Genomic DNA, 22,500 nt, shown 5'->3' on the forward strand with positions numbered 1-22,500 from the left:
TGGAGAGCCTTACGGTTGAGGGCGGTGCAGTTGCCATACCAGGCGGTGATACAGCCCGCCAGGATGCTCTCGATTGTGCATCTGTAGAAGTTTGTGAGTGCTTTTGGTGACAAGCCGAATTTCTTCAGCCTCCTGAGGTTGAAGAGGCGCTGCTGCGCCTTCTTCACGATACTGTCTGTGTGAGTGGACCAATTCAGTTTGTCTGTGATGTGTATGCCGAGGAACTTAAAACTTGCTACCCTCTCCACTACTGTTCCATCGATGTGGATAGGGGGGTGTTCCCTCTGCTGTTTCCTGAAGTCCACAATCATCTCCTTAGTTTTGTTGACGTTGAGTGTGAGGTTGTTTTCCTGACACCACACTCCGAGGGCCCTCACCTCCTCCCTGTAGGCCGTCTCATCGTTGTTGGTAATCAAGCCTACCACTGTTGTGTCGTCCGCAAACTTGATGATTGAGTTGGAGGCGTGCGTGGCCACGCAGTCGTGGGTGAACAGGGAGTACAGGAGAGGGCTCAGAACGCACCCTTGTGGGGCCCCAGTGTTGAGGATCAGCGGGGAGGAGATGTTGTTGCCTACCCTCACCACCTGGGGGCGGCCCGTCAGGAAGTCCAGTACCCAGTTGCACAGGGCGGGGTCGAGACCCAGGGTCTCGAGCTTGATGACGAGCTTGGAGGGTACTATGGTGTTGAATGCCGAGCTGTAGTCGATGAACAGCATTCTCACATAGGTATTCCTCTTGTCCAGATGGGTTAGGGCAGTGTGCAGTGTGGTTGAGATTGCATCGTCTGTGGACCTATTTGGGCGGTAAGCAAATTGGAGTGAGTCTAGGGTGTCAGGTAGGGTGGAGGTGATATGGTCCTTGACTAGTCTCTCAAAGCACTTCATGATGACGGATGTGAGTGCTACGGGGCGGTAGTCATTTAGCTCAGTTACCTTAGCTTTCTTGGGAACAGGAACAATGGTGGCCCTCTTGAAGCATGTGGGAACAGCAGACTGGTATAGGGATTGATTGAATATGTCCGTAAACACACCGGCCAGCTGGTCTGCGCATGCTCTGAGGGCGCAGCTGGGGATGCCATCTGGGCCTGCAGCCTTGCGAGGGTTAACACGTTTAAATGTCTTACTCACCTCGGCTGCAGTGAAGGAGAGACCGCATGTTTTCATTGCAGGCCGTGTCAGTGGCACTGTATTGTCCTCAAAGCGGGCAAAAAAGTTATTTCGTCTGCCTGGGAGCAAGACATCCTGGTCCGTGACTGGGCTGGATTTCTTCCTGTAGTCCGTGATTGACTGTAGACCCTGCCACATGCCTCTTGTGTCTGAGCCGTTGAATTGAGATTCTACTTTGTCTCTGTACTGGCGCTTAGCTTGTTTGATAGCCTTGCGGAGGGAATAGCTGCACTGTTTGTATTCGGTCATGTTACCAGACACCTTGCCCTGATTAAAAGCAGTGGTTCGCGCTTTCAGTTTCACACGAATGCTGCCATCAATCCACGGTTTCTGGTTAGGGAATGTTTTAATCGTTGCTATGGGAACGACATCTTCAACGCACGTTCTAATGAACTCGCACACCGTATCAGCGTATTCGTCAATGTTGTTATCTGACGCAATACGAAACATCTCCCAGTCCACGTGATGGAAGCAGTCTTGGAGTGTGGAGTCAGCTTGGTCGGACCAGCGTTGGACAGACCTCAGCGTGGGAGCCTCTTGTTTTAGTTTCTGTCTGTAGGCAGGGATCAACAAAATGGAGTCGTGGTCAGCTTTTCCGAAAGGGGGGCGGGGCAGGGCCTTATATGCGTCGCGGAAGTTAGAGTAACAATGGTCCAAGGTCTTTCCTCCCCTGGTTGCGCAATCGATATGCTGATAAAATTTGGGGAGTCTTGTTTTCAGATTAGCCTTGTTAAAATCCCCAGCTACAATGAATGCAGCCTCCGGATAAATTGTTTCCAGTTTGCAGAGAGTTAAATAAAGTTCGTTCAGAGCCATCGATGTGTCTGCTTGGGGGGGGATATATACGGCTGTGATTATAATCGAAGAGAATTCTCTTGGTAGATAATGCGGTCTACATTTGATTGTGAGGAATTCTAAATCAGGTGAACAGAAGGATTTGAGTTCCTGTATGTTTCTTTCATCACACCATGTCACGTTGGCCATGAGGCATACGCCCCCTCCCCTCTTCAAATCAAATCAAATTTTATTTGTCACATACACATGGTTAGCAGATGTTAATGCGAGTGTAGCGAAATGCTTGTGCTTCTAGTTCCGACAATGCAGTAATAACCAACAAGTAATCTAACTAACAATTCCAAAACTACTGTCTTGTACACAGTGTAAGGGGATAAAGAATATGTACATAAGGATATATGAATGAGTGATGGTACAGAGCAGCATAGGCAAGATACAGTAGATGGTATCGAGTACAGTATGTACAAATGAGATGAGTATGTAAACAAAGTGGCATAGTTTAAAGTGGCTAGTGATACATGTATTACATAAGGATACAGTCGATGATATAGAGTACAGTATATACGTATGCATATGAGATGAATAATGTAGGGTAAGTAACATTATATAAGGTAGCATTGTTTAAAGTGGCTAGTGATATATTTACATCATTTCCCATCAATTCCCATTATTAAAGTGGCTGGAGTTGAGTCAGTGTCAGTGTGTTGGCAGCAGCCACTCAATGTTAGTGGTGGCTGTTTAACAGTCTGATGGCCTTGAGATAGAAGCTGTTTTTCAGTCTCTCGGTCCCAGCTTTGATGCACCTGTACTGACCTCGCCTTCTGGATGATAGCGGGGTGAACAGGCAGTGGCTCGGGTGGTTGATGTCCTTGATGATCTTTATGGCCTTCCTGTGACATCGGGTGGTGTAGGTGTCCTGGAGGGCAGGTAGTTTGCCCCCGGTGATGCGTTGTGCAGACCTCACCACCCTCTGGAGAGCCTTACGGTTGAGGGCGGAGCAGTTGCCGTACCAGGCGGTGATACAGCCCGCCAGGATGCTCTCGATTGTGCATCTGTAGAAGTTTGTGAGTGCTTTTGGTGACAAGCCAAATTTCTTCAGCCTCCTGAGGTTGAAGAGGCGCTGCTGCGCCTTCTTCACAATGCTGTCTGTGTGAGTGGACCAATTCAGTTTGTCTGTGATGTGTATGCCGAGGAACTTAAAACTTGCTACCCTCTCCACTACTGTTCCATCGATGTGGATAGGGGGGTGTTCCCTCTGCTGTTTCCTGAAGTCCACAATCATCTCCTTAGTTTTGTTGACGTTGAGTGTGAGGTTATTTTCCTGACACCACACTCCGAGGGCCCTCACCTCCTCCCTGTAGGCCGTCTCGTCGTTGTTGGTAATCAAGCCTACCACTGTTGTGTCGTCCGCAAACTTGATGATTGAGTTGGAGGCGTGCGTGGCCACGCAGTCGTGGGTGAACAGGGAGTACAGGAGAGGGCTCAGAACGCACCCTTGTGGGGCCCCAGTGTTGAGGATCAGCGGGGAGGAGATGTTGTTGCCTACCCTCACCACCTGGGGGCGGCCCGTCAGGAAGTCCAGTACCCAGTTGCACAGGGCGGGGTCGAGACCCAGGGTCTCGAGCTTGATGACGAGCTTGGAGGGTACTATGGTGTTGAATGCCGAGCTGTAGTCAATGAACAGCATTCTCACATAGGTATTCCTCTTGTCCAGATGGGTTAGGGCGGTGTGCAGTGTGGTTGAGATTGCATCGTCTGTGGACCTATTTGGGCGGTAAGCAAATTGGAGTGGGTCTAGGGTGTCATCTTTCTTACCAGAAAGATGTTTGTTTCTGTCTGCGCGATGTGTGGAGAAACCCGTTGGCTGCACCGCTTCGGATAGCGTCTCTCCAGTGAGCCATGTTTCAGTGAAGCAAAGGACGTTACAGTCTCTGATGTCCCTCTGGAATGCTACCCTTGCTCGGATTTCATCAACCTTGTTGTCAAGAGACTGGACATTGGCAAGAAGAATGCTAGGGAGTGGTGCGCGCTGTGCCCGTCTCCGGAGTCTGACCAGAAGACCGCCTCGTTTCCCTCTCTTTCGGAGTAGTTTTTTTGGGTCGCTGCATAGGATCCACTCCGTTGTCCTGTTTGTAAGGCAGAACACAGGATCCGCGTCGCGAAAAACATATTCTTGGTCGTACTGATGGTGAGTTGATGCTGATCTTATATTCAGTAGTTCTTCTCGACTGTATGTAATGAAACCTAAGATGACCTGGGGTACTAATGTAAGAAATAACACGTAAAAAAACAAAAAACTGCATAGTTTCCTAGGAACGCGAAGCGAGGCGGCCATCTCTGTCGGCGCCGGAAGGGGTTCCCAAACTGTTTTCCTTCAAGGCACCTAACCCTAACCTCTAAACCTAACCCCTAACCTCTAAACCTAACCCCTAACCTCTAAACCTAACCCCTAACCTCTAACCCTAACCCCTAACCTCTAACCCATAACACTAACCCCTAACCCTAACCCTAACCTCTAAACCTAACCCCTAACCTCTAACCCTAACCCCTAACCTCTAACCCATAACACTAACCCCTAACCCTAACCTCTAACCCTAACGCTAACCTCTAACCCTAACCCTAACCCTAACCCTAACCTCTAACCCTAACCCCTAACCTCTAACCCATAACCCTAACCGCTAACCTCTAACCCATAACACTAACCTCTAACCCCTAACCCTAACCCCTAACCCTAAACCATAACACTAACCTCTAACCCCTAACCCTAACCCCTAACCCTAAACCATAACGCTAACCTCTAACCCTAACCCTAACCCCTAACCCTAACCCATAACACTAACCTCTAACCCTAACCCTAAACCCTAACCCTAACCCCTAAATCTAAACCCTAACCCTAACCCTAACCCCTAACCCTAACCCCTAACACTAACCCCTAACTCCTAACCCTAACCCCTAACCCTAACCCCTAACACTAACCCCTAACTCCTAACCCTAACCCTAACCCCTAACCCTAACCCCTAACCCCTAACACTAACCCCTAACTCCTAACCCTAACCCTAACCCTAACCCCTAACCCCTAACCCCTAACACTAACCCCTAACCCCTAACACTAACCCCTAACCCCTAACACTAACCCCTAACCCCTAACCCTAAACTGAGAGACATTTTGACATTGACCTGAGATACATTTTGACATGGCTAATGCTGTGTTCTTATGCTCAAACATTACAAAACCAATGGGGGCCTGATTGTCTAGCTTTTATTTAGTTGATTGTTGGCTATCATAAATATATATACAGTTGAAGTCAGAAGTTTACATACACCTTAGCCAAATACATTTAAACTCAGTTTTTCACAATTCCTGACAATTAATCCTAGCAAAAATTCCCTGTTTAGGTCAGTTAGGATCATCACTTTATTTTAAGAATGTGAAATGTCAGAATAATAGTAGAGAGAATGATTTATTTCAGCTTTTATTTCTTTCATCACATTACCAGTGGGTGAGAAGTTTACATACACTCAATTAGTATTTGGTAGCATTGCCTTTAAATTGTTTAACTTGGGTCAAACGTTTCAGGTATCCTTCCACAAGCTTCCCACAATAAGTTGGGTGAATTTTGGCCCATTCATCCCGACAGAGCTGGTGTAACTGAGTCAGGTTTGTAGGCCTCCTTGCTCGCACACGCTTTTTCAGTTCTGCTCACAAATCTTCTATTGGATTGAGGTCAGGGCATTGCGGTGGCCACTCCAATACCTTGACTTTGTTGTCCTTAAGCCATTTTGCCACAACTTTGGAAGTATGCTTGAGGTCATTGTCCATTTGGAAGACCCATTTGCGACAAAACGTTAAGACTGATGTCTTGAGATGTTGCTTCAAAATATCCACATAATTTTCCTTCCCCATCTATTTTGTGAAGTGCACACGTGGCTCCTGCAGCAAAGCACCCCCACAATATGATGCTGCCACCCCCTTGCTTCACGGTTGGGATGGTGTTCTTCGGCTTGCAAGCCTCCCCCTTTTTCCTCCAAACATAACAATGGTCATTATGGCCAAACAGTTCTCTTTTTGTTTCATCAGACCAGAGGACATTTCTCCATTAAGTGTTTCCTCCAGCATCTTCACAAGGTCCTTTGCTGTTATTCTGGGATTGATTTGCACTTTTCGCACCAAAGTATGTTCATCTCTAGGAGACAGAAGACGTCTCCTTCCTGAGCGGTATGACGGCTGCGTGGTCCCATGGTGTTCATACTTGGGTACGATTGTTTGTACAGATGAACGTGGTACCTTCAGACGTTTGTAAATTGCTCCCAAGGATGAACCAGACTTGTGGAAGTAAAACAATTTTATGAGGTCTTGGCTGATTTCTTTTGATTTTTCCATGATGTCAAGCAAAGAGGCACTGAGTTTGACCTTAGCCTTGAAATACATCCAAAGGTACACCTCCAATTGACTCAAATGATGTCAATTAGCCTATCAGAAGCTTCTAAAGGCATGACATCATTCTCTGGAATTGTCCAAGCTGTTTAAAGGCACAGTCAACTTAGTGTATGTAAACTTCTGACCCACTGGAATTGTGATACAGTGAATTATAAGTTAAATAATCTGTCTGTAAACAATTGTTATAAAAATGACTTGTGTCATGCACAAGTTCGATGTCCTAACCGACTTGCCAAAACTATAGTTTGTGAACAAGAAATTTGTGGAGTTGTTGAAAAACGAGTTTTAATGACTACAACCTAAGTGTATGTAAACTTCTGACTTCACCTGTATATACAGTTCCATTATCTTTTCTACTTGGTTTAAGTTGTTTAGTATGAGATTTTAAAATGGAGCTATTTTCAGTGGTGTTAAGAGAGCGTTTCCCAAACTCGGTCCTCGGGACCCCAAGGGGTGCACGTTTTGGATTTTGCCCGAACACTACAAAGCTTTTTCAAATGATCAAAGCTTCTCTACCGACATGTAATGGACAGAGAGACAGTACTCTACCTACATGTAATGGACAGAGAGACAGAGAGACAGTACTCTACCTACATGTAATGGACAGAGAGACAGAGAGACAGTACTCTACCTACATGTAATGGACAGAGAGACAGTACTCTACCTACATGTAATGGACAGAGAGACAGTACTCTACCTACATGTAATGGTCAGAGAGACAGAGAGACAGTACTCTACCTACATGTAATGGACAGAGAGACAGTACTCTACCTACATGTAATGGACAGAGAGACAGAGAGACAATACTCTACCTTCATGTAATGGACAGAGAGACAGAGCGACAGTACTCTACCTACATGTAATGGACAGAGAGACAGAGAGACAGTACTCTACCTACATGTAATGGACAGAGAGACAGAGAGACAGTACTCTACCTACATGTAATGGACAGAGAGACAGTACTCTACCTACATGTAATGGACAGAGAGACAGTACTCTACCTACATGTAATGGACAGAGAGACAGTACTCTACCTACATGTAATGGTCAGAGAGACAGAGAGACAGAGAGACAGTACTCTACCTACATGTAATGGACAGAGAGACAGTACTCTACCTACATGTAATGGACAGAGAGACAGAGAGACAATACTCTACCTTCATGTAATGGACAGAGAGACAGAGCGACAGTACTCTACCTACATGTAATGGACAGAGAGACAGAGAGACAGTACTCTACCTACATGTAATGGACAGAGAGACAGTACTCCACCTACATGTAATGGACAGAGAGACAGTACTCTACCTACATGTAATGGACAGAGAGACAGTACTCTACCTACATGTAATGGACAGAGAGACAGAGAGACAGTACTCTACCTACATGTAATGGACAGAGAGACAGAGAGACAGTACTCTACCTACATGTAATGCACAGAGAGACAGTACTCTACCTACATGTAATGGACAGAGAGACAGAGAGACAATACTCTACCTTCATGTAATGGACAGAGAGACAGAGCGACAGTACTCTACCTACATGTAATGGACAGAGAGACAGAGAGACAGTACTCTACCTACATGTAATGGACAGAGAGACAGAGAGACAATACTCTACCTACATGTAATGGACAGAGAGACAGAGAGACAGTACTCTACCTACATGTAATGGACAGAGAGACAGAGAGACAGTACTCTACCTGCATGTAATGGACAGAGAGACAGTACTCTACCTGCATGTAATGGTCAGAGAGACAGAGAGACAGAGAGACAGTACTCTACCTACATGTAATGGACAGAGAGACAGTACTCTACCTACATGTAATGGACAGAGAGACAGTACTCTACCTACATGTAATGGACAGAGAGACAGAGAGACAGTACTCTACCTGCATGTAATGGTCAGAGAGACAGAGAGACAGAGAGACAGTACTCTACCTACATGTAATGGTCAGAGAGACAGAGAGACAGAGAGACAGTACTCTACCTACATGTAATGGACAGAGAGACAGAGAGACAGTACTCTACCTGCATGTAATGGACAGAGAGACAGAGAGACAGTACTCTACCTACATGTAATGGACAGAGAGACAGAGAGACAGAGAGACAGTACTCTACCTGCATGTAATGGTCAGAGAGACAGAGAGACAGAGAGACAGTACTCTACCTGCATGTAATGGTCAGAGAGACAGAGAGACAGAGAGACAGTACTCTACCTACATGTAATGGACAGAGAGACAGAGAGACAGTACTCTACCTGCATGTAATGGACAGAGAGACAGAGAGACAGTACTCTACCTACATGTAATGGACAGAGAGACAGAGAGACAGTACTCTACCTACATGTAATGGACAGAGAGACAGAGAGACAGTTCTCTACCTACATGTAATGGACAGAGAGACAGAGAGACAGTACTCTACCTGCATGTAATGGTCAGTGTTTCATCTGCGTGGATCACAAGGTCTTCTTTGGGGCTGTCAAGGGTGGGCGGAGTCATAGAATAGCCAATCACCAACCCTGAGGGAACAAAACAAAGTCATATGATTGGACGCTGACACTCAAAACACTGATTTGATGAGAAACAGATTCCCACAGAGGTAAATTAGTGTGTATTGGTTTAAAAAGACTGTCAAACCCCCTTAATGTCACGCCGATCAGGATCAACCCAACAGGATGCACCAACCAAATCATAGTACCATCTCTATCTATTCGCTGATCAGGATCTCAACCCAACAGGATGCACCAACCAAATCATAGTACCATCTCTATCTATTCGCTGATCAGGATCTCAACCCAACAGGATGCACCAACCAAATCATAGTGCCATCTCTATCTATTCGCTGATCAGGATCAACCCAACAGGATGCACCAACCAAATCATAGTACCATCTCTATCTATTCGCTGATCAGGATCTCAACCCAACAGGATGCACCAACCAAATCATAGTACCATCTCTATCTATTCGCTGATCAGGATCTCAACCCAACAGGATGCACCAACCAAATCGTAGTGCCATCTCTATCTATTCGCTGATCAGGATCAACCCAACAGGATGCACCAACCAAATCATGTCATTATATTACACGTAGCTCAGGGAAATATAGAGATATAGCGATACACACACAGGGCATTACGAAGGTATTCAGACCCCTTCCCTCATTTTACGTTACAGACTTATTCTAAAATGATGAGGAATTGTTTTTTATTTAATCCAATCTACACACATGACCCCATAATGGCATCACAATACCCCCATAATGACATCACAATACCCCCATAATGACATCACAATACCCCATAATGGCATCACAATACCCCCATAATGACATCACAATACCCCATTTTTGCAAATTTCTAACAAATAAAAACCCGAAATACCTTATTTACATACATAAGTACTCAGACCCTTTGATATGAGACTCAATTGAGCTCACCCTTGAGATGTTTCTACAACTTAAATAGAGTCCACCATCTTGGAGTCCACCTGTGGTAAATTCAATTGATTGGACATTATTTGGAAAGGCACACACCTGTCTATAGGTCCAACAGTTGACAGTGCATGTCAGAGCAAAAACCAAGACATGAGGTCAAAGAAATTGTCGAGGCACAGATCTGGGGAAGGGTACCAAAAAAATGTCTGCAGCATTGAAGGTCCCCAAGAACATTATTCTTAAATGGAAGACGTTTGGAACCACTAAGACTCTTCCTTGAGCTGTTCGCCCGGCCAAACTGAGTAATCAGGGGAGAAGGGCCTTGGTCAGGGAGGTTACAAAGAACCCCGATGTTCACTCTGACAGAGCTCCAGAGTTCCTCTGTGGAGATAGGAGAACCTTCTAGAAGGACAACCATCTCTGTAGCGCACCACCAATCAGGCCTTTATGGTAGAGTGGCCAGACAGAAGCCACTCCTCAGTAAAAGGAACATGACAGTCCTCTTGGAGTTTGCCAAAAGGCACTTAAAAGACTCTCAGACCATGAGAAACAAGATTCTCTGTTCTGATGAAACTAAGAAGGAACTCTTTGGCCTGAATGCCAAGCGTCATGTCTGGAGGAAACCTGGCACCATCCCTATGGTGAAGCATGGTGGTGGCAGCATCATGCTGTGGGGATGTTTTTCAGCAGCAGGGACTGGGAGACTAGTCAGGATTGAGGGAAAGACAAACTGAGCAAAGTGATCCTTGATGAAAACCTGCTCCAGAGCTCTCAGGACCTCAGACTGGGGTGAAGGTTCACCTTCCAACAGGACAACGACACAGCCAAGACAACGCAGGAGTGGTTTCGGGACTAGTCTCTGAATGTCTTTGAGTGGCCCATCCAGAGCCCGGACTTGAACCCGATCGAACATCTCTGGAGAGACCTGAAAATATCTGAGCAGCAACGCTCCCCATCCAACCTGACAGAGCGTGAGAGGATCTGCAGAGGAGAATGAGAGAAACTCCCCAAATACAGGTGTGCCAAGCTTCTATACACACCCTCCTATATAACTACTGTCTATACTGTCTATACACACCATCCTATATAACTACTGTCTATACACACCATCCTATATAACTACTGTCTATACACACCCTCCTATATGGTGTGTATAGACAGTAGTTATAAAGGATGGTGTGTATAGACAGCAGTTATATAGGATGGTGTGTATAGACAGTAGTTATATAGGATGGTGTGTATAGACAGTAGTTATATAGGATGGTGTGTATAGACAGTATAGACAGTAGTTATATAGGATGTTGTGTATAGACAGTAGTTATATAGGATGGTGTGTATAGACAGTATAGACAGTAGTTATATAGGATGGTGTGTATAGACAGTAGTTATATAGGATGGTGTGTATAGACAGTATAGACAGTAGTTATATAGGATGTTGTGTATAGACAGTAGTTATATAGGATGGTGTGTATAGACAGTATAGACAGTAGTTATATAGGATGGTGTGTATAGACAGTATAGACAGTAGTTATATAGGATGGTGTGTATAGACAGTAGTTAAAAAGGATGGTGTGTATAGACAGTAGTTATATAGGATGGTGTGTATAGACAGTAGTTATATAGGATGGTGTGTATAGACAGTAGTTAAAAAGGATGGTGTGTATAGACAGTAGTTATACAGGATGGTGTGTATAGACAGACAGAAGGAGAGCTGACCACGTTAGGGCTTTCATCAATGTTAACAATATCCACTGTTCTAGTTCTGTTTATACAAATAAACAAATCAGCTTATTATTTATTAACCTCTGAGGTTTCATACAAATCTTCCAGTGGTTTGTAGCTCCCTCTTGGTGTTTCTGACATTACCTCAGCCGTCTCTCCCCTCATTCTACATATCATTCCTCCAGGCTATCCCAGTGGTTTGTAGCTCCCTCCTGGTGTTTCTGACATTACCTCAGCCTTCTCTCCCCTCATTCTACATATCATTCCTCCAGGCTATCCCAGTGGTTTGTAGCTCCCTCTTGGTGTTTCTGACATTACCTCAGCCGTCTCTCCCCTCATTCTACATATCATTCCTCCAGGCTATCCCAGTGGTTTGTAGCTCCCTCTTGGTGTTTCTGACATTACCTCAGCCGTCTCTCCCCTCATTCTACATATCATTCCTCCAGGCTATTCCAGTGGTTTGTAGCTCCCTCACAGTTTTGCCTGAGACCAAAGTGAGAAACGTTGATCATAAGAGCTGTGTTTCCCAGAAGCCTCCGCACAGCAGGACAGCTCTGATTGACTCTTTGGCTGCAGGCTAGAAGGTGGGCCCAGCAGGACAGCTGTGATTGATACTTATGGACCGCAGGCTAAAAGGTGAGCCCAGCAGCATAGCTCTCTTATGATGGACATTTCTCACATTGGTCTCTCAGGCAAAATGTTGCAGTACTATTCAATCTACAGTGTGAGGTTGTTACTAACCACTGAGGGGGAGGGGGGGGGGGGGGTAATTTCAGACACACTGTTTGAGGGTAATTTCCCATGGAAAATGCTATTAGGCCTCCACCAATTTTCAGAAAATGACAAAAAACCCTAGCTACTTATTTGAGTCATTGTCCTCCTTCACAATAGAGGTATTTAGAAACGTGGAGAGATTCATAAAGACTCTGACACGTTCTAGAGGGGCTGTGACATAAGAGACAGAGAAGACCAAACCACATTCATTCTTTCGTGCGCTGAGAGAAGAGCACTAGGATGATTTCACAAACATCACTTAATGGACTTCATGATAATCCAGTTGTTTTCTGGACGGACAGGACATTGTACAGACACGACCACATTCCTCACATCCTGCTGCCCACGGAGCAACAATAGAGACATAGAGACATGTGATGTAAATATTTTATGCTCAGCTACAGAGTCAGAGTTGATTAGGGTTAGTTAGGGTTTATCTCAGTGGCAGCTCTGCCTGTACTCCTATTAGCATGGAGTAGGCCATAAGTAGGGGAAGGGGGAAACCAAGTCAGTTGTACAAATTAATACATTCAACTGAAATGACGCTGACAGACATGGCAGCTCTGTTTCTAGCTCCTAAATTGTTTTTGTTTTTTTACATTATTAGACAACGTTTTTTTTGTGTTATTACATACAGCCGGAAAAAACTAATGTTCAGTCTCTGGACAATACAGTAGATGAGCTCAGGGCGAGGATCCAGGGAGACATCAGGGACTGCAACATACTCTGTTTCATAAAATCAAGGCTCTCTTCAGATATATTGTCATCGTCCAGACAGCCAGCTGGGTTCTCAGTACATCATGCAGATGGGAATAAAGAACTCTCCAGGATGTAGAAAGGCGGTGGTGTATGTTTCATGATTAACTACTTATGGTGTGATTGTGATAACGTACAGGCTCTCAAAGTCCTTTTGTTCACTAGAATATCTCACAATCAAATGCTGACCGTATTACCTCCCAAGAGAATTCTCTTCGGTTATAGTCACAGCCGTGTATATTGAGAATTTCAATAAGCATTTCTCTACGGCTGGCCATGCTTTCCACCTGGCTACCCCTACACCGTTCAACTGCCCGGCACCCTCCACAGCAACCCGCCCAAGCCCCCACCTTTTCTCCATCACCCAAATCCAGATAGCTGATGTTCTAAAAGAGCTGCAAAATCTGGACCACTACAAATCAACCGGGATAGACAATCTGGACCCTCTCGTTCTAAAATGATCTGCCAAAATTTTTGCAACCCCTATTACCAGCCTGTTCAACCTCTCTTCCGTATCGTCTGAGATTCCCAAAGTTTGGAAAGCTGCCGCGGTCATCCCCATCTTCAAAGGGGGTGACACTCTAGACCCAAACTGCTACAGACCTATATCTATCCTACCCTGTCTTTCTAAGGTCTTCGAAAGCCAAGATAACAAACAGATAACCGACTATTTCGAATCCCACTGTGCCTTCTCCTCTATGCAATCTGGTTTCAGAGCTGATCATGCGTGCACCTCAGCCACGCTCAAGGTCCTACATGATATCATAACCGCCATTGATAAGAGACATTACTGTGCAGCTGTATTCATCAACCTGGCCAAGGCTTTCGACTCTGTCAATCACAACATTCTTATTGGCAGACTCGACAGCCTTGGTTTCTGAAATGATTGCCTCGCCTGGTTTACCAACTACTTATCTGATAGAGGTTAGTGTGTCAAATCGGAGGGCTTGTTGTCCGGACCTCTGACAGTCTCTATGGGGGTGCCACAGGGTTAAATTCTCGGGCCAACTCTCTTCTCTGTATACATCAATGATGTCGCTCTTGCTGCTGGTGATTCTCTGATCCACCTCTACGCAGATGACACCATTATGTATACTTCTGGCCTCTCTTTGGACACTGTGTTAACTAACCTCCAGACAAGCTTCAATGCCATACAACTCTCCTTCCGTGGCCTCCAACTGCTCTTAAACGCAAGTAAAACTAAATGCATTGTAACGATTCTCTTCTTGTGAAGTTGAGGCGGACCAAAGCGCAGCGTGGTGGTTGTTCATTGTACTTTATTTACGACACTATACAAGAACAAACTAACGAAAAAACAAGAAACGTGAGAACTCAAAACCTAATACAGCCTATCTGGTGAACACGACACAAAGACAGGAACAATCACCCACAAACACACAGTGAAACCCAGGCTACCTAAGTATGATTCTCAATCAGAGACAACTAATGACACCTGCCTCTGATTGAGAACCATACTAGGCCGAAAACATAGAACTGCCCCACAACATAGAAAAACAAACATAGACTGCCCACCCAACTCACGCCCTGACCATACTAAATAAATACAACACAAAGGAAATAGAGGTCAGAACGTGACAGTACCCCCCCCCAAAGGTGCGGACTCCGGCCGCAAAACCTTGACCTATAGGGGAGGGTCTGGGTGGGCGTCTGTCCGCGGTGGCGGCTCTGGCGCGGGACGCGGACCCCACTTCGCCATTGTCTTAGTCCGCCTTATTGTCCGCCTCCGTGGCTTACTCACCATGCCCACCCCTCTCAATGACCCCACTGGACAGAGGGGCTGCTTGGGACAGAGGGGCAGCTTCTCGGGACAGAGGGACAGCTGCTCGGGACAGAGGGACAGCTGCTCGGGACAGAGGGACAGCTGCTCGGGACAGAGGGACAGCTGCTCGGGACAGAGGGACAGCTGCTCGGGACAGAGGGGCAGCTGCTCCGGGCGGAGGGGCTCTAGCGGCCCCTGGCTGACTGGCGGCACTGGCGGCCCCTGGCTGACTGGCGGCCCCTGGCTGACTGGCGGCACTGGCGGCCCCTGGTTGACTGGCGGCGCTGGCGCTGGGCTGACTGGCGGCACTGGCGGCCCCTGGTTGACTGGCGGCGCTGGCGCTGGGCTGACTGGCGGCACTGGCGGCCCCTGGTTGACTGGCGGCACTGGCGGCCCCTGGCTGACGGGCGGCACTGGCGGCCCCTGGCTGACGGGCGGCACTGGCGGCCCCTGGCTGACGGGCGGCACTGGCGGCCCCTGGCTGACGGGCGGCACTGGCGGCCCCTGGCTGACGGGCGGCACTGGCGGCGCTGGGCAGACGGGCGGCACTGGCGGCGCTGGGCAGACGGGCGGCGCTGGCGGCGCTGGGCAGACGGGCGGCACTGGCGGCGCTGGGCAGACGGGCGGCACTGGCGGCGCTGGGCAGACGGGCGGCACTGGCGGCGCTGGGCAGACGGGCGGCACTGGCGGCGCTGGGCAGACGGGCGGCACTGGCGGCGCTGGGCAGACGGGCGGCGCTGGCGGCGCTGGGCAGACGGGAAGCTCCGGCAACGTTGGGCTGAGTAGCTCTCCTAGCGCCGAACAGGTGGGAGACTCCGGCAGCACTGGAGAGGAGGAACGCTCTGGTAGCGCCGGAGAGGCGGGAGACTCCGGCAGCGCTGGAGAGGAGAGAGCCCCTGCAAGGATGGGCCGGAGAGACAGCCTGGTACGGGGAGCTGCCACCGGAGGGCTGGTGCGTGGAGGTGGTGACGGATAGACCGGGCCGTGCAGGCGCACTGGAGCTCTTGAGCACCGAGCCTGCCCAACCTTACCCGGTTGAATGGTCCCGGTCGCCCTGCCAGTGCGGCGAGGTGGAATAGCCCGCACTGGGCTATGCAGGCGAACCGGGGACACCGTGCGCAAGGCTGGTGCCATGTAAGCCGGCCCAAGGAGACGCACTGGAGACCAGATGCGTAGAGCCGGCTTCATGGCACTTGGCTCGATGCCCACTCTAGCCCGGCCGATACGCGGAGCTGGAATGTACCGCACCGGGCTGTGCACCCGCACTGGGGACACCGTGCGCTCCACAGCATAACACGGTGCCTGCCCGGTCTCTCCAGCCCCCCGGTAACCACAGGAAGTTGGCTCAGGTCTCCTACCTGGCGTAGCCATACTCCCTGTTAGCCCCCCCCCAAGAAATTTTTGGGGCTGACTCCCGGGCTTCCATCCACGACGCCGCGCTGCCTCCTCATACCAGCGCCTCTCCGCTTTCGCCGCCTCCAGTTCTTCTTTGGGACGGCGATATTCTCCTGGCTGAGCCCAGGGTCCTCTTCCGTCTAATTCCTCCTCCCATGTCCATACCTCCTCGCGCTGCTCCTGCTGCTGCTTTTTCCGTTGCCCATTACCACACCGCTTGGTCCTGTTGTGGTGGGTGATTCTGTAACGATTCTCTTCTTGTGAAGTTGAGGCGGACCAAAGCGCAGCGTGGTGGTTGTTCATTGTACTTTATTTACGACACTATACAAGAACAAACTAACGAAAAAACAAGAAACGTGAGAACTCAAAACCTAATACAGCCTATCTGGTGAACACGACACAAAGACAGGAACAATCACCCACAAACACACAGTGAAACCCAGGCTACCTAAGTATGATTCTCAATCAGAGACAACTAATGACACCTGCCTCTGATTGAGAACCATACTAGGCCGAAAACATAGAACTGCCCCACAACATAGAAAAACAAACATAGACTGCCCACCCAACTCACGCCCTGACCATACTAAATAAATACAACACAAAGGAAATAGAGGTCAGAACGTGACATGCATGCTATTCAATCGCTCACTGCCTGCACCTGCCCGCCCGTCTAGCATCACTACACTGGACGGCTCTGACTCTGACAACTACAAATACCAAGGTATCTGGTTAGACTGTAAACTCTCCTTCCGGACTCACATTAAGCATCTCCAATCCAAAATGAAATCTAGAATCGGCTTCCTATATCGCAACAAAGCATCCTTCACTCATCCTGCCAAACATATCCTCGTAAAACTGACCATCCTACCAATCCTCGACGATGTCATCTATAAAATAGCCCCCAACACTCTACTCAACAAACTGGATGCAGTCTATCACAGTGCCATCCATTTTTTTCACCAAAGCCCCATACACTACCCACCACTGCGACCTGTACACTCTCATGGGTTGGCTCTCTCTTTATATTCGTCGCTGAACCCACTGGCTCCAGGTCATCTATAAGTCTCTGCTAGGTAAAGCCCCGCCTTATCGCAGCTCACTGGTCACCATAGCAGCACCCACTCGTCACCGCCAAAGCCAATTCCTCCTTTGGTCACCTTTCCTTCCAGTTCTCTGCTGCCAATGACTGGAACGAACTGCAAAAATCACTGAAGCTGGAGACTCATATCTCCCTCATTAGCTTTAAGCACCAGCTGTCAGAGCAGCTCACAGATCACTGCACCTGTACATAGCTCATCTGTAAACAGCCCATCTATCTACCTCATCCCCATACTGTATTTATTTATCTTGCTCCTTTGCACCCCAGTATCTCTACTGGCACATTCATCTTCTGCACATCTACCATTCCAGTGTTTAATTTCTATATTGTAATTACTTCGCAACCATGGCCTATTTATTGCCATGCGAGGGTATGTTTGGCAGGATGAGTGAAGGATGCTTTGTTGCGAAATAGGAAGCCGATTCTAGATTTAATTTTGGATTAGAGAAGCTTAATGTGAGTCTGGAAGGAGAGTTTACAGTCTAACCATGTCGACACCCAGGTATTTGTAGTTGTCAACGTATTATAAGTCAGAGCCGTCCAGAGTAGTGATGCTGGACGGGCGAGCAGGTGCGGGCAGCGATCGATTGAAAAGCATGCATTTTGTTGTACTTACTATCAACACATTGATTATAGTACTAACTCTGGTCAAACACTACTGACGTTCTGTCAACACATTGATTATAGTACTAACTCTGGTCAAACACTACTGACGTTCTGTCAACACATTGATTATAGTACTAACTCTGGTAAAACACTACTGACGTTCTGTCAACACATTGATTATAGTACTAACTCTGGTCAAACACTACTGACGTTCTGTCAACACATTGATTATAGTACTAACTCTGGTCAAACACTACTGACGTTCTGTCAACACATTGATTATAGTACTAACTCTGGTCAAACACTACTGACATTCTGTCAACACATTGATTATAGTACTAGCTCTGGTAAAACATGTTCTATCAACACATTGATTATAGTACTAGCTCTGGTCAAACACATTCTATCAACTGGCCATGTACATTATGTTTTAGTTCAACATTATATCTGTTTGGGCTTCTTGCTGTCAATTTGCAGTCTTCTATTTTGTCTCCCTTTTTCTCTCCAATTGGTAGTTACAGTCTTGTTCCATCGCTGCAACTCCCCTACGTACTCGGGAGAGGCAAAGGTCGGGAGCCATGTGTTCTCCGAAATACAACCCTGCCAAGCGGCACTGCTTCTTGACACACTGCCCGCTTAACCCGGAAGCCAGCCGCACCAGAGGAAATGTGTCAGAGGAAACACCATCCAACTGGCAACCGAAGTCAGCTTTCAGGCACCTGGCCCACCACAAGGAGTCGCTAGAGCGCAATGGGACAAGGAAATCCCAAACCCTCCCCATAACCCAGACAGTGCTGGGCCAATTATACGCCGCCTCATGGGTGTCTCGGTCACGATTGGCTGTGACACAGCCTGGGATCGAACCCGGGGCTGTAGTGACGCCTCAAGCACTGCGATCCAGTGCCTTAGATCTCTGCGCCACTCGGGAGGCCCTAACAATTATTTTATTACTATGTTCCGGTCCCCGTCCATCCACTCCAGCTGGATCTAGATGATGATCTCTGGTGTATTGTGTTGCACTGTGAATCAAAAGGCAGCAACGTACACGTGTCTAAGTTATTGATGTTACCCCTGCAAGTGCTTTGTTTACCTTTCACACTTTCCAAACACACTTTATCACTCTCTCTGTCATGAGACACTGATAAGGATAAGAACAATCCTATTGTACTCTCATCCATCATATCTCTCTGCTGGTGAATGCATGAGAAGGACCCAGGTACAAATACTCAAACTGGACCGTTTTGTCTCCATCTCTTCATTCAAGACTCAATCATGGACACTCTTACTGACAGTTGTGGCTGCTCTGCGTGATGTATTGTTGTCTCTACCTTCTTGCCCTTTGTGCTGTTGTCTGGACCAATAATGTTTGTACCATGTTTTGTGCTACTACCATGTTGTGTTGCTACCATGTTGTGTTGTTGTCTTAGGTCTCTCTGTCGTGATGTGTGTTTTGTCCTATATTTACATTGTATTATTTTATTTTTTAATCCCCGACCCTGCAGGGGCCTTTTGGTAGGCCATCATTGTAAATAACACTTCTTAACTGACTTACCTAATTAAATAAAAATTAATAAAATAGAAATACAGTTCATTTTCCTGCTTTCCAAACACCACATGATAAAATAGTTTCTTCCTTTGCCACCTGGGGAATGAAAGCAGGCATGGCACCTACACCACCTGGGGAATGAAAGCAGGCATGGCACCTACACCACCTGGGGAATGAAAGCAGGCATGGCACCTACACCACCTGGGGAATGAAAGCAGGCATGGCACCTACAACCACCTGGGGAATGAAAGCAGGCATGGCACCTACACCACCTGGGGAATGAAAGCAGGCATGGCACCTACAACCACCTGGGGAATGAAAGCAGGCATGGCACCTACACCACCTGGGGAATGAAAGCAGGCATGGCACCTACACCACCTGGGGAATGAAAGCAGGCATGGCACCTACACCACCTGGGGAATGAAAGCAGGCATGGCACCTACACCACCTGGGGAATGAAAGCAGGCATGGCACCTACACCACCTGGGGAATGAAAGCAGGCATGGCACCTACACCACCTGGGGAATGAAAGCAGGCATGGCACCTACACCACCTGGGGAATGAAAGCAGGCATGGCACCTACACCACCTGGGGAATGAAAGCAGGCATGGCACCTACACCACCTGGGGAATGAAAGCAGGCATGGCACCTACACCACCTGGGGAATGAAAGCAGGCATGGCACCTACACCACCTGGGGAATGAAAGCAGGCATGGCACCTACGCCACCTGGGGAATGAAAGCAGGCATGGCACCTACACCACCTGGGGAATGAAAGCAGGCATGGCACCTACACCACCTGGGGAATGAAAGCAGGCATGGCACCTACACCACCTGGGGAATGAAAGCAGGCATGGCACCTACACCACCTGGGGAATGAAAGCAGGCATGGCACCTACACCACCTGGGGAATGAAAGCAGGCATGGCACCTACACCACCTGGGGAATGAAAGCAGGCACCTACACCACCTGGGGAATGAAAGCAGGCATGGCACCTACGCCACCTGGGGAATGAAAGCAGGCATGGCACCTACACCACCTGGGGAATGAAAGCAGGCATGGCACCTACACCACCTGGGGAATGAAAGCAGGCATGGCACCTACACCACCTGGGGAATGAAAGCAGGCATGGCACCTACACCACCTGGGGAATGAAAGCAGGCATGGCACCTACACCACCTGGGGAATGAAAGCAGGCACCTACACCAGCTGGATGGATGAATGACATAACGTTTCGTCCAGCGTGGCTTTACAGAAAACAAACAATGAGTGGGTCTGAGGTGGGAAGAGGTGGTGGTCCGTGAATTGTATGGCTCCCAGCCCCTTCTCGCAGCGGAGTCTTCCCACCTAATGTCGGCCACTCCTTTCAAGGACAGGCTCTGAGTCTCAGTATTTTCTGTAGATATCTAAGATATGTACGCCTGTTGGTCTAACTATGTACAAGGACAGCCTATAGGGGTCCCTAAACCTGGGTAGAGCGGGCTATGAACAAGGACAGCCTATTGGGGTCCCTACGCCCAGTCTCACTCAGAGAAGCAGCACAGTATTTCCCTACATATTGTCTGAGACATCTTGACATCTTAAGGTCCAGGCTGGAGGGGTGTGTCAGCCCGCCTGCTTGCCTTTGTCCAGGTCCTGGGGGGTAACCTGCCCCATATTGTCCTGAACCTGTGTAGGTGTGATTCAGACCAGACCTGTGTGGTCAATCAGCCTGCCTCGTATTGTCCTGGTCCTGGAGGGTAACCTGCCTCACACCTGCCCTCTATAGATTCCTGCCTCACACTGGCCCTCTATAGATTCCTGCCTCACACTGGCCCTCTATAAATTCCTGCCTCACACTGGCCCTCTATAGATTCCTGCCTCACACTGGCCCTCTATAGATTCCTGCCTCACACTGGCCCTCTATAAATTCCTGCCTCACACCTGCCCTCTATAGATTCCTGCCTCACACTGGCCCTCTATAAATTCCTGCCTCACACCTGCCCTCTATAGATTCCTGCCTCACACTGGCCCTCTATAAATTCCTGCCTCACACCTTCCCTCTATAGATTCCTGCCTCACACTGGCCCTCTATAAATTCCTGCCTCACACCTTCCCTCTATAGATTCCTGCCTCACACTGGCCCTCTATAGATTCCTGCCACACACCATCCCTCTATAGAATCCTGCCTCACACTGGCCCTCTATAGATTCCTGCCTCACACCGGCCCTCTATAGATTCCTGCCATACACCATCCCTCTATAGATTCCTGCCACACACCATCCCTCTATAGATTCCTGCCTCACACCATCCTCTATAGATTCCTGCCTCACACTGGCCCTCTATAGATTCCTGCCTCACACTGGCCCTCTATAGATTCCTGCCTCACACCGACCCTCTATAGATTCCTGCCTGAGGGGTCAATCACCATGCCTTGTATTGTCCAGGGCTCCTGGTGGTATGATTCAGACCAGGTCATGAGGGGTCAATCACCATGCCTTGTATTGTCCAGGGCTCCTGGTGGTGTGATTCAGACCAGGTCCTGAGGGGTCAAGCACCATGGCTTGTATTGTCCAGGGCTGCCCTGGGGGTCTCTGTGTGAAACCTGGGACCTCTAGATAAACACAGGGTTTATACACAGAGATAGAGGGCAAACCCAAGGTGTTGACACAGGCCTGGCTGGGGTGTACAGGCCTAACAGTGGGACCCCCATCCAGAGAAGGGTGAAGAAGGCCAACACGTGAGAGAGAAAGACATTTGCTCAGTGAAAACAATGTCCAGAGGAAATGTGAAATTGGCCTCTTACCAAAATACCATATGACAGACCACGTATACACCATGCATACCCTTATTGACAAACAAACAAAACAAAACATTATTCTAATGCTTTTACTTCAAAAAAAGCTTTTGACTCAATTTGGAATGAGGGTCTGCTATACAAACTGATGGAAAGCAGTGTTGGGGGACATACGACATTATAAAATGTATGTACACAAACAAGTGTGCAGTT

The 22,500-nt window shown here is 48.0% G+C and overlaps 1 protein-coding gene across 2 annotated transcripts in view; it reads right to left on the reverse strand.

Annotated features, from left to right (window-relative positions):
- Positions 1-22,500, reverse strand: part of flt4 (fms related receptor tyrosine kinase 4) — a 200,076-nt gene that overhangs the window by 101,942 nt on the left and 75,634 nt on the right. For both annotated transcript variants that reach the window (XM_090221227.1, XM_090221226.1), the window contains exon 2: positions 8,820-8,916. In XM_090221227.1, the coding sequence (XP_090077353.1) occupies positions 8,820-8,916 (97 nt within the window). The remainder of the gene's footprint in view (positions 1-8,819; positions 8,917-22,500) is intronic.

This window comes from Oncorhynchus mykiss, chromosome 25 (genome assembly GCF_057628025.1).
Source record: "Oncorhynchus mykiss isolate SJ-2025 chromosome 25, ASM5762802v1, whole genome shotgun sequence".
NCBI classification, from domain to species: Eukaryota; Metazoa; Chordata; class Actinopteri; order Salmoniformes; family Salmonidae; genus Oncorhynchus; species Oncorhynchus mykiss.